Source organism: Hemiscyllium ocellatum, chromosome 10, assembly GCF_020745735.1.
Source record: "Hemiscyllium ocellatum isolate sHemOce1 chromosome 10, sHemOce1.pat.X.cur, whole genome shotgun sequence".
Classification (NCBI taxonomy): Eukaryota; Metazoa; Chordata; class Chondrichthyes; order Orectolobiformes; family Hemiscylliidae; genus Hemiscyllium; species Hemiscyllium ocellatum.
In genome coordinates, this window is record NC_083410.1 from 112,200,202 (window position 1) to 112,213,630 (window position 13,429).

At 41.3% G+C, this 13,429-nt stretch overlaps 1 protein-coding gene across 1 annotated transcript in view; it reads right to left on the bottom strand.

Moving 5' to 3' along the window:
• Nucleotides 1-377: 377 nt before the first annotated feature.
• The window catches only part of LOC132819910 (aftiphilin-like), a 62,824-nt gene continuing 49,772 nt past the window's right edge, over nt 378-13,429 (bottom strand). The window contains exons 8-9 of the mRNA XM_060831876.1: nt 4,220-4,343; nt 378-1,486 (exon numbers count right to left, since the gene is read on the bottom strand). Coding sequence (XP_060687859.1) covers nt 1,348-1,486; nt 4,220-4,343 — 263 coding nt within the window. The 3' untranslated portion in view covers nt 378-1,347. The remainder of the gene's footprint in view (nt 1,487-4,219; nt 4,344-13,429) is intronic.

Genomic DNA, 13,429 nt, shown 5'->3' on the forward strand with positions numbered 1-13,429 from the left:
CATCCACAGAAGATGCGAATGGCAGTGGGGTAATGGATTTGTTGCTGGATTAATAGTGCAAAGGCACATGATCTAGGGTTCAAATCCTTCCATAGCAGCTGGGGAATCTCGTATGATTAATGATGAGCAGGAAATGGTCATTGATTGTTGTAAAACCCCACCCACAGTTTATGAGTGTCCTTTAGGGAGAGAGATCTGCCATCCTTATCCTGATCTGGCCTATGTGACTCCAGTCATACGGCAACATGGTAGACTCTTACACGGCCCTCCAAAATGGCCTTGCAAACCACTCAGTTCAAGGGCAATTAGGGATTAGCTTTGTCAATGACAAAAATCACAGCACTTACTGTCACTGTGAAAAACCACAGAACAACTCATTTTCAAATCCTCTCTCTTTATTTCTGTATATTCTAAAAGGAAATGTACATTCTACAGTTATAAAAGAACCTGGGCATGCACATCAACCTATACAGCTTCCTCTCGGTACCAGAATTTTTCCATAGGAATTTCACCAACATTTACAATTCATAGTTATTACTGTACATACAGCTCAAATCATTGCAAACTATTATGTCCACCTTGTCTTTACACTGTGCAAAATCCTCAATAGATGCATTGGCAAAATAAAGCAGAAATAATAATAAAGATCAGGTTTCACCTCGAGAATCTGAGTAAGACATTGAGATATTGGTCCCTCACCCCCCAAATTAGCTCAGGTTTGTGGGAGACAGCATCACTTTGGGGACCAGCTGAACTGGTGCTTGTATTGTTCGGAGATAGTGGTTTCCTAAATGACCAAGGCCATTTCAGCTCCATCGTGTCCCAAAAGATGGTTGGATCCCTGCTATTTGGCTCTGGATGAGGCAGGCCGCTGGCTGGATGGGATGTGGAAAATGGCAGTGCCCGAAATGCCGAGAACCAATGATGCTTTACTGAACGGGCTTGGAAACCATCCAAACCTCCACAAAAACAAACTAAACAGGAAACAAAACCCAACATTCACCAGGATTCCACCACTGGTCAGAATCGGAATAGTTACATCAGTTTGCAACTGTTTTCTGCGAGTCCCTGACAGATTAGCTGACATGAGAGAAATTTATAAACCCAGCACAGCAAAAGATAATTAACCTGCAAAGAAAAACTTGATATTTACAGATTCTTCTCTAATATAAACACTTAAATCACCTCGGTATAAATAAATAAACATCAATGTATTCTCTGTGGAACTCTCCAGAATCTGGTGAGCAACAAATCATCTGAATGACTGATTAGTTTCATTTTATTTTGAGAAAGCCAAAATTAGACTGATTTTAAAATGTTCAGAAAAATAAAAGTGGGATCCTTGGCTCAGTCTGTGTGGGAGCTTACCAAAGGTGTTAATGTGGTTGGGAACATCAGCACTTTGGCCTGCATGAATGACAGGTCAGGAAGGCTGGCTATCACTTTGGCTGCTTCTGTACTGAGAACTTCCTCCTTTCTCTGTTTCCTAAAGAACATCAATAATAGTTATTATAAAATGTTCATACTTCAGCCAAGGAATACTAAAAAAACATTCAACATTATTTTTAAAAGTCAGGAGTAATACATAAAGTTCAGAAGTCAAATATCCAAAGATCAGTGTAAAACAACATCAGAAACTTTACTCCCTCGAAAAGGCTGGAGATGATAAACCGTGTTTACACAGCACCTTCACCGTGCCAAAGCAATTCACACGCCTGGACAGAAGGCAGTCTCTCAGATCCAATCACTCAGTCACTGGGAGTTATTGTGGGGTTTTTTTGGAGGGGGGGGGGGGGGGGGTGGGGGTAGAAAAAGAGGGTGTTGGAGAAAAGATTAAGAATCCAAACAGGAGTCAATGGTGGAGTGATCCAAATGGGAACTGCAGCATCAAGGCAAAACAAAGAAGAATGTAGAGGTCAGAGGCGGAGGGCAAGGGAGAATTGGAGAGTTTTAAAATCAAGCCACTGATGATCTGGAATCCACAGGTCAGCAGGGTGGGGGGGCGGGGGGGGGGGGGCGCGGGCATGGAGAATCAGGAAGGGAAGGCAGTGGCCTAGTGGCACTATCATGAGACTATTCATCCAGAGACTCAGATCCCCTCCCGGCCCCAATCCCCACCAGGTGCTGGAACTTGAATTCAATAAAAAAAATTCTGGAACCCAGAATCTACTGAAGACCATGAAATCACTGCCGATTGTCTAAAAACCCAGGTGGCTCAATGATGTCCTTCAGGGAAGGAAATCCGCCTTCCTTACCTGATCTGACCTCCATATGACTTCAGACCCACAGCAATGTGGGTTGACTCTTAACTGCCCTCTAGGCAAATGGGGATGGACAGTAAATACTGACCTAGCAGTGACACCTCATCCTGCAGATGAATGAAGAAAGGAGCTAAGCAACAAAACATTGGACCAACTCAAGTTCACACTGGGTGGGAAACAGGAAGCTGACAGAGAAAGTTTTTAATAGCCAAACCTAAAGGAACAAAGGAAGGGTGGACAGATGGGGCAGGGGCAGGGGCAGGGGATGCTGCTCCTATTGGAACACTTCCTTGCTGATGGGGAGGATACCGAGATCAAGAACCTAGCTCAGGGCCTAAACAGCTTGGCATGGCCTGGGACAATGACAGAATTATTGACCAGGGAATGGAGGTCAAGGAGAGTCAGAGACTGGGCACACTGCACTCAATAACTCCCCAAAGCCTGTCCACCATCTGCAAGGCACAAGTCAGGAGTGTGATGGAATACACCCTATTTACATCAACACTCAAGCAGCTTTATACCAACCAGGACAAAGCAGCCCACTTGATTGGCACCCCATCCACAAATATCCACTCCCTCCACCACTGACACTTAGGAGGAGTGTGCACCACTTTCAGGATGCCATGCAGAGAGTCACCAAGCTGTCCTAATAGCAGGTTCCAAAACCCACCAACTCTATACAGAAGGACAAGGCAGCAGATACATAGGGACCCCACCACCTGCACATTCCCTCCTAGCCATTTACTTGGCACTGTGTCACACTTGGTCAGCGTCAGTGGGTCAAAACCCTGGAGCTCCCTAACAGCATGCCGGGGTTACGACAGCATATGGACTCTGGCAGTTCAAGGCAACAGCTCAGCACCACTTTCTCAAGGAATTCAGGATGGGTTGCAGATGTTGGCCCAGCCAGCAATGCTCATATGTCAGGAATTAATCAGAAAAGGCAATAGTCTTGGCCTTTTAATGTGACATAAGAGGAATACTATATTCACTCAGGGCTGCAGGCATCAGCATGTGATATGTGAGAGATAGCAGAGGAACCGAAAGCTGCAATGAGGGATGTGACAATGGTAACTGTTGGCAGCTCTCTCTGAAACCTGCTGAGTGTGCAGTGCCATGGAAAAGAGGGGGGAAGGTATAAGGGAAGAATATCATAGTCAAGTCTGTTTAAACCTAAGTGACAGGGGATGTGTGTCAGGAACAAAGAGCAAGGATAGTGCACTGCGATCACAAACACATCACAGATTACTGCTGAGTTGTAATTGCAGTGATGAGTGAGGTGAAATAAGCAGAAAAGGGATTGGAAGGAATCAAACTGAAACAACAGCAGAAGCATTCGACCTCGAGGTAAAGGTCGGAAGTCATGTGACACCAGGTTATTGCCCTCCAGGGGGTTTATTCGCTGCTGCTGCTTCACATTTTCACCTGAAGGGACAGTGCTTCAAAAGCATGAGAATTCAAATATAACCTGTGTCATGTGACTTCCAAAACCATCCACCCCAGTCCACCACTGGCATCTCCACAAGGCAAGGCAATAGATAGGAACGAATGTGAAATAAACAGGTCCCATCTTCAGAGCAGCTACAAATATTGGAAATGCAACTGGGTCTGAATTGGATGAAAGCTGATCCCACTGAAATATTTGCCAAGACAGCTGCGCACTGTCAACATGGAATTCACTTCAAAACAGAATTACATTGGAGAGACTTTGTTCAGCTATTCACAAAGAATATCTCCAGTTCAAAGAAAATACACTGGACTACACTTCAGTGACACTTTCAAGAAGCAGTTCACTGTCAAGGTTCTGTTTCTGGGGAACATCACGTGGATTAGGCACCTTAAATATTAATACAAAAGTATATTTTAATTTTTAATCAGCTACCCAACTGTTGTGTACAATGCACCATCCCTGGTAAACCTACCTGCTGGATGGGATTTCAAACAATGCGATTCCTTACCTGGTGGATGTGCTAGTCTTCTCTGCTGTCAACATGAGCCGAGCAAATGCATCAGTCATTCGGTTTACTGTCCCAGAGTCTTCCAGTTTACATGTAGTCAGCTCATACAGTTCTGGGTCAACACCTGCAAGATAATGTGGAACACAATCAGGGGAACCTTCCTACAGCCACATGGAACTCAGCTACACAGCTACCAGTATAGCTCCAAGCCCAGGGTGCTGATTTCTGTAAACATCTGAAATATTTATATCAAAATTACCAAACTGTTAACAAGTTTCAATCCTTATTGTGCCAGCTGCAATCTCACTGAAGTTTCCAACTGCGCACAGAATAAGCCAAGTCACCGCTGAGGAGTTTAAATGGCGACAATGTTTTGCATGACATAGAACAGATTCTCTGTAAACGTGGCCCATGTTTGCACACACAGTGCAGATCGCTTGAAATTTAAAGGAAACTCTCAATATTGAACAGTTTCCACATCGCTCTCTTCCCGATAGATAAATACTATTTTAGTTAGTGACAGTCATTGTAACTTAGCTGCAGCTGAAACCTGGCCTTTTAAATACCTTATACAATATTGACTAAATAATTTGAAATACACAGTCAGTTGTACAGCACAGAAATACCCTTTGTAACTGATAGCAAATGAGTTCTTCCTATTTTGCAAACTCTTGACCACTAAAAATGCAGACACTGAATAAATTTTACCTGGCCAAGTATTACATGATTAATCCAAACTACAGAAATGAAAATTACTGCTGTCAGCAGAAGCAAATTTATACTCTTTGAAAATGGGTCATCTAAGATTAGAATAGTACATCAGAAAGAATGTGAAGTGACAAACTGTAAGAACCTTCAGTCAGAGAGAAGCCAGAGTTACAGGCTGACTTAAAGAAAAGTCAGGCTACTCATGCGTAAAGTCCAGTATTTGTAGAAACACAAGAGCCAGGAGGGGGGAGTAGTTTAGCCTTAAGCCTGCTCTGCCAGTTCAGGAGGTCACAGCTGGCTTCATCTCAGCCTCAACTTCTTAACCCTTTAACCCTTCTCCAATTTCCCAACATCCCAGCACGTGCCACACACCATGGGGGACTGAATCTCACACATTCACATTCCTTCGAGAATCAATTGCTCTTCATCTTTGTCTTAAATCCGCTATCCCTTATCCTGAAACTATGACCATTTGTTCTAGATTGTCCTGAAAACAAAGCGTGCTGGGTGATCACAGCGGGTCAGGCAGCATCCATGGTATTGCTACTATTGATGATATTTTATCAGAGCCCTGAACCATAGACTCAAACATAAGCTTGTTCTCTCTCCGTGGATGCTGTCTGACCCACTGTGATTTCCAGCACTTGCTGTTTTCAGTACAGGTTCCAGCATCTGCAGTAATTTGCTGCGACGTTCCAGATTATCCCATGTGAGGGAACATCCTTTCTGGGTCTTCTTTAGAAATCTCCTTTCCGATTTTAAATATGTCGAATATACTTCCTCTCATTTTCCTAATCTCTAGACAGTACAGGCTTAAACTGCCCAATCACTCTTCGTAAGAGAAAGTCCTCTTCTCTGGAAACAATTTAGAGAATCCTCTCTGAGCTGCCTCTAATACGAATACATCCCTCCTAAAGGGGGCCAAAATTATATACAGTCCTCTGGGTGTGGTCTGCCTAATGCCTTACACTCTATTCCTTTAATAATAAATGCCAAAATTTTGTTTGCCTTCCTTATTAGCTGCTGTAGCAACGTCCTTGTTTTCGGTGAAGAATACATGAGTACACCCATTGCACAGAAACACTCAAGTTTCTCCCCATTTAGACAATAAATGGCAACAGATCATAACTGCCAAAATGAAACCGGTCAAATCTCAGCTCACTGTGACTTGCAGAAGACACAATGTGAAAACAATTATTAAAACTAAAGGCTACAACGCGTACCCAGGAAAGAGAAACACAAAAATATCCAGGTCCAAAGAATTTAATAGAGTCATAAGCAGGTTCGGGTAAGCCCATTCACTGAAACAGTGTGTTTTTCAAAGAAAGCAAAGAAACAGCTCTGACCTTTCCAACCTACAAGTTCAACGTGTTGTAAATCATTTGTCAAACCTAGGAATTTATGTGCACACACTGGCAAATGTACAAAACCAGTAATTTTCATTCATCACAGTCTTGAATATCGAAGTCTGCAACTTCCAACGGAGCAAATAATTTCAGAATTCATCTCAAGGTTACCAGTCTGCTTTCAACTTCATTAAACTAAACTTGCTGACGAAACAGAAACGTGAACCTGCCCCAAGGTGAAGATCACTTTGACTAAACTAAGCTAGAAACATAAGCAAGATGATGGTCCCTGGAAAAGTGGCAGAAATGCTCTTTGAAAAATAGTCAAAATGTTATTTGAGTACATAGACATATCCACCATTTAAAATGGGACAGCTTTGTACAATATCTCCCCCGGTTAAAAACAACAAGTTGATCAATCTGTAGTTCAGCAGAAGTATCACTTGATATTGCACACAGTCAGACTGAGACCCGAACGGTCCCAGCTTGTACTCCCAATATCCCACAGTAAACAAGCTGATCCAAGACATGGTTCTGGGAGAAATACCTCTGTGCCTCAAAGTGAAGGGTAAGTTTCTACTTCCTAAATTGGAGACAAAATGTTTCGAATTGTTTGTTTTGCCGTCATGGCCCATGCTCATGAGTGTGTCATAATATTTTTGTTCCCAATGGTTTCTCTGTACCGCCCCCCCCCCCCCCCCCCGCCCCCAACCTACCACAGATATATCCTTCAGTATAGAATAAGAGGAATTGATATAAAGGATAATTACATTCCATTTTTAAATGTGTTTGTTCCTCTGAGCTACTTAACACGAGACTTAATATTAAACATTCACGCCACACAAATACCAGCAATGACCACCTCCAATAAGAGATCATTAACCATCAGCTCTTGGTAACCAACTGTGCTCCCATCACCGATTTCCCAACATCAACATCCTGGAGATTACCACTGAACAAAAACTGAACTGGATTAGCCATTAAATACTGTGGCTGCATAAGCAGGTCAGAGGATAGGAATCCTGCAGCAAACAACTCACCTCTCGACTCCCCAAAGCCTGTCCATCATCTCCAAGGTACAAATCATATTTGCCCGAATGGGTGTAGCTCCAACAACACTTGAGAAGCTTGACAATCCAGGACAAAGCAGTCCACTTGATTGGCGCCACATCCACACATTCACTCTCTCCTCACAGATGCTCAGTAGCAATAGTGTGGACTATTTACAAGGTGCTCTGAAGATTTTTAAGACAGCATCCTTCCAAATCCATGACCACTTCCACATGGAAGGACAAAGACAAAGGTCACTCAGTGTTTAGCACTGCTGCCTCAACGCCAAGGACCCAGGTTCAATTCCAGCTTCGGGTGACTGTGTGAGTTGTTTGCACATTCTCCCCAGTTTCCTCCAGGTGCTCTGGTTTCCCCTCTCAGTCCAAAGGTGTGCAGGTTAGATGGATTGGCCATGCTAAAATTGCCCGTAGTGTTCAGGGATGTGTAGGTTAGGTGCATTAGTCAAGAGTAAATGTAAAGTAATAGGGTGGGTTACTCTTCAGAGGGTCGGAGTGACTCGTTGGGCTGAAGGGCCTGTTTCCACACTGTAGGGATTCTATCAAATACTTGGGAACACGACCACCTGCAAATTCCCTCTAAGGCACTCTCCATCCTGATTTGGAAATATACAGTCATTCCTTCAAAATCCTTGGACTTTCTGCCTCATAGCATTGTGGGTGTCCCTAAATCAAATGGAACTGGAGCAGTTCATGGAGGCAGTTCACCCCCACCTTGTCAAGGACAACTAGGAGTGGGAAATAAATGTTTGTCCAGCCAGCAATGCCCACACCCATGAACAAAAACAAAATTGTGTCCAAGACAGGTGAAAACGAGTGGACAGTGGCATATCATCATTGATCCCTTCCTTCCTCAATTGTAAGATCACCTGGTCAAAGTTCCCCCTGACAAAATGCCAAACATGAGCTTCTTGACATGGCAGTGTGATGCTCCTCTGCAAACACTTGCAGCATACTGTGGCACCTTGAAAAGAACAGACTGCTGTTTGACTGTACAACAAAGCCAAATGGCCAAGTCAGAAACTGCAACTGTATATTGTTACTCATCTCTCCATCAGGAGATGGAGCATTCAGAATAAAGAAGTGTTCACTGTAAAGCTGCATGGCTGCTCACACAGGTAAATACAGAGCATTCATTCTCAATATAGGTCTAAAAATAGCTATGCTCCAAAAATATTCAAAGAATTAGGCCACATACAAGGGCAAGTTAACCCAAAACCAGTACAGCAGAGGCAGAACATAAAGATCAACTGCTAACTGTAGAATTTCTAGATTACTGAGAAAACTGGAAGATAATTTTGCCTCAGTATCCAAAACCAAAAGGTCAGGTAGTGCAAGTTACACTGAATTGGAATGAGCTAATAAAGTAAGTTCAGTTCAGAGAGAATGAGCTTAAATCAGCTCCTCCAATAGCATGCACGTGGTTCTGGTTAGCTGCATGGGTACATCATATGTATCTGCCCAACAACATGTAATACTTAAAGGTAGTTCGGTTTTAATTTCAACCCTTATGAACGTCTAGAATAGTTCTCAAATAGTTCAGCAGCTATTCGTATTCAGACTTTTCTCTAAGTGCAAGGCAATTATCATTTCTACATAAGCAGTGAATAATTGTAGTCTTGCATCAAATCAATGACACTTTTCAATTACATGACAACAACTAGCTCAGGGGAATTCAACATCCTTTTGAGATTGCATTCACAGAATTCACCTGATGAAGGAGCAGCGCTCCAAAAGCTAGTGCTTCCAATTAAACCTGTTGGACTACAACCTGGTGTTGTGAGATTTTTAACTTTGTACACCCCAGTCCAACACCAGCATCACCAAATCTTCACAGAATGTGGTGGTGTTGGATTTAATTGCTCACCCTAATTACCTTTAAGTTGTAATGCAGCTCAGTTACTTGGAAATAATTTCAGCGCAGCGAATAACATATCGGTGTGGGACTGGAACCTCTATCCTAAATAATTGATGGGACACACACAAAATCAGAACATCTACCCTTTCAGAACTTGAATGTTTCAATGTTCATTCAGCCTATCACAGAACAGCCCTCATATGTAGGGCCAACCCAGCGAACCTTCACTGTACTATCTTTAACGCAAGCATATCCTTCCTTAAATGTAGTGACAAACACTGAACACTATTCTCATTGTCACCCTGCAACTTTGCAGGGTGGCTTCTTTATTCTTTCATTCCAAGCTCCCTGCAAACAAACAGCAATATGCCTCTAGCCTTCCTAACAGTACCTGTTTATTAGCTTTGTTTTCCTTGTACATTGTTCAGAGACACTTATGATATCTCAATAGGAAAGTAACTTTTATTTTGCTGGATACAATAACATTTCAGAAAGTTAATAAATTAAATAAACTACAGAGACTATTCCAAAACTAATCCTGGATGACGATCAGGAGTTATATGGCTTCTTCCTATTCCCAATCCAAAAGGTTTTCATTGGTGCCATGGTAAAGCCATTGCATTATTTTCAAAATAGTCCAAGCATCTCATTTGTAAACCCAATACAAAGCATGGTTTCCAAAATCATCTGTTGCATTTGAAGCAGCAGTTCCTAATTCTGGTAGTGGAGAGAAAGATAGGCTGCCCCTTTGCAATAGCAGTAGAGTTTGTGTGGCTAGCCCTCAGACACTAACCACTTGAATCAGCAGCCAGGATACAGAATGAATCAGTTTTTAAAATGGAAACATGTAGGTCCATGACGTGTTTTAAACTTGAATAAAGGCCGTCATGACACTATGTGAATACAGTGACCAGGAAAGCTAGGTCAAAAGATAGGAAAATAGATTTGCCATGGAAGACTTTGAAGGAGATATTTAATTACGTTCAGTAAAGATTTATCCTAATTAGAATGAAAGAGGAGGATCCATGGCTGAGAATGAGGTCAAAAGAAACACTGTACACATTTCCAAAGATGAATAGTGGGTGAGAGAATTGGACAGAGTTTAAACAAAGAGGTAAAAACAATGACTGCAGATGCTGGAAACCAGATTCTGGATTAGTGGTGCTGGAAGAGCACAGCAGTTCAGGCAGCATCCGTGGAGCAGCGAAATCGATGTTTCGGGCAAAAGCCCTTCATCAGGAAGCCTGACTAAAAAGAGAATAGAGAGACTTAATGCAGACTGGGAGAGAAAGCAAACAAGTAATTAACATATGAAGAGCTCCCACAGGACCAAATGGCTAGCATCCTAGTGCCTTAAAAGAAGTGACCGCACAGAGAGGAAATGAATTGCTTTTAATCTTCAAAAATTCCTTTGATCGTGGAGTGGCTCCAGCAGATTGGAAAATAGCAAATGCAACCCCTTTATTTAAGGAAGGAGGGAGGCAACAGTCATAAGTATTAGAATCCAATGCTGAGGTTCCAGCAGAATACTCAAATTCACAACATTATCAGAGTCAACATGACTGCATGTAATAGAAAACCGATTGAACTACTCATTAGTTTTTTTGACAAAGTAACATCTGATGAAGAGAGGGAAACTAGTGGATGTGGTGCATGTGGATTTTCAATAAGTGTTTTAAAATATATCAGATCAAAGGATTTTGCACAAGATAAACGCACATAATACAGAGTAACATGTTTGTTACTATGAGTTCATCGGATGTGGATATCACTGGTTAGACTAGGTACTGGCCTTTACATTTATTCAGGGGTAAGTTAACTTCAGAGTTATGAAGAACTGACAGGAAAGGTGGAGATTATGTCACAACTAGATCAGCTCGGATCTTATCGAATGGCCAACTCCTGCTCCCAAGTCTCTACATGTTGGTAAGGAATGAAATTCAAACCTGCTAACTTACTCTCAGTATTGCATTGCACGCTGTAGGGCAGATATAGGCGAGGTACCCATGCAACTAACTAGAAACAAATGCAAGCTTTTGGAAAAGCTGATTTAAGCTCATGCCTATTTTCTTGAGCTAAGGTTAAGGCTAAACTAATGCAGCTGTTAAGCAATGGTATAATGCTATTTTACAATGGGAAAATGTAAATAATTGCAATTTTGAAATATGTCACTTATTTTTATTGCACAGTAAGTGAACAGGATGGTAATGCTAGTTTCAATCACAATGCATTTAACTTCTTTGTATGGGCTACAATAATTCACAATTTATTTTCTTATCATGAATAATGTTTAAAGAAAAACAGACAGCATCAGCCAATTGTTTGACATTAAAAGTGAGTTGCATCTTCAATTACCACCCTTCTTTTGAAACAGGAAAACCTTTGAGCAACATTTTAACAATAGATTTACTTCAGTGCCACCTCTTAATTTTTCAGGGAAAAATTGGCAAAATAAAATCAGAAAGTTTTCAAGAAACCATGAGCAAGAATGATATAATAAAGATTTTCTCCTTCCCTACAATTTTGTTACCTAACTAAACAAACTAGACAATTCGCTGGAGTTGTGTTGTAAGATTTAACTGCTGTTATGGCTCAAGAAAAGGGGAATCATTAGCAGAAAGTCTGGGAATTAGCACGAGAACGTTACCAACTCTCTGGCCTGCAATGTTGTACAGCAGACATGGGACAGGTGACGGATATAGATTTACAATTGGTATCTACAGTATCACTAGAAAAGATTAACTACAGAATGACTCTTTTCAAACTAGACATGTTTTTGGATGGTCAATAGTGAATGTTTGTTTCATGTTTCAGGAGCTGAGTGAAACAGAATACAAAATGCCTTTCAGAATCGGTTTGAGGCCCACTCCCAGCACAACACATAGCGAGATGGTAACAATGATAGTTTGGGGAATGTTGGCTTTGCCATCCATTAATGTCCAGAGGGGGGAAAATAAAACTACGCCACAAACAACTATTAAAATACAAACTCGTCCCAACCACTTTCTATGTTGTAACTGTAACAGAGAAAGTAAGGCTGAATGTTCAATGAAGGTTTATATTCACTTGTTGCATCCGTTACATCTTTTGGAAAAATAAAATAAAAAATAACTTCATTATATTGAAATGGACCATATACTGAAAATTCAAAAAAGTAAAAAACAGTGGGAGCTAGAAATAAACTTCTATGGATCTTCACTTTATATTTGTTATTCAATAGGATGCAACAGAACAGGAAATGTTTTCAATTCTCAAATCAGTTTCTTCTATTCAGGTTAAGAGCAACTACTGTTATAAATATACAGAGAGTCGGGATTCCCTCCTCAACATTTAGTGATAACATAACTATTGCCTTAAAAGGAGATAGTAACTCAAGATACTGAAGATTCATTTTACAAATGCATCAGGATATATGGCAATGACAGGGCAGAGAGGCCACCGATGAATTGGTTGATTTCAACAAATCATGATAGTGAGTCATTCCAGCTAATCTTCAGATAGCGCAGAGGAAAAGCAGGCCTAACTACATTTACAGCTGCTACAGCTGAATGCTACTTGTTCGAGATATACATAAGACTAAAATGCTGCCTGTGTGTATAGTCTACAGTACTCACCACACTGCTTACTCAGTGGTAACTTGATAGATGGTTGGTTCACTGGAATTACACTACTTCATTCCAATTAATGTTCCCGTAAACAAAGCACAGAAACCAGAAATAAAGACAAAAATGTCTTAAAACAAAATTTCATATGGAAAATAATTAATGATTCTGCCATTTTGAGCTAATTAACTATGTTGACGTTTGTTTCTCAAACACTGAAATAAACTTCAGAAACTATGATGGGTCTATCTGAGATCATACAATGATAACAGCATAAGAAGTGGTCAGTTTGTCATGACTATGCTAGCTCTCAGTAAGAGCAATTCAGCTCAACTTCTAAAGAAATGTAGGTTGAATGTTAGGAACATATGAACACTGCTGAGCTAGTGGCAATGCCCATCACTGGAGCTTCTGAATGCAATTTCAACACTTGTTGAAATCTCCCTCTTGCGGATGCTTACAGAATATTATGATCACCAACTAGAGATGTAACAAAGCTTTCAAAGGGTTCCCCCCCCCACCCCCCGTTCTACACTACTTCAAAGCTGAAGTCTTCAGTTTCCAAGCTCCAATCCCTGAATAGGACTGATCCAGTATCTACCGTGCCCCAAGATAATTTCTTCAACACT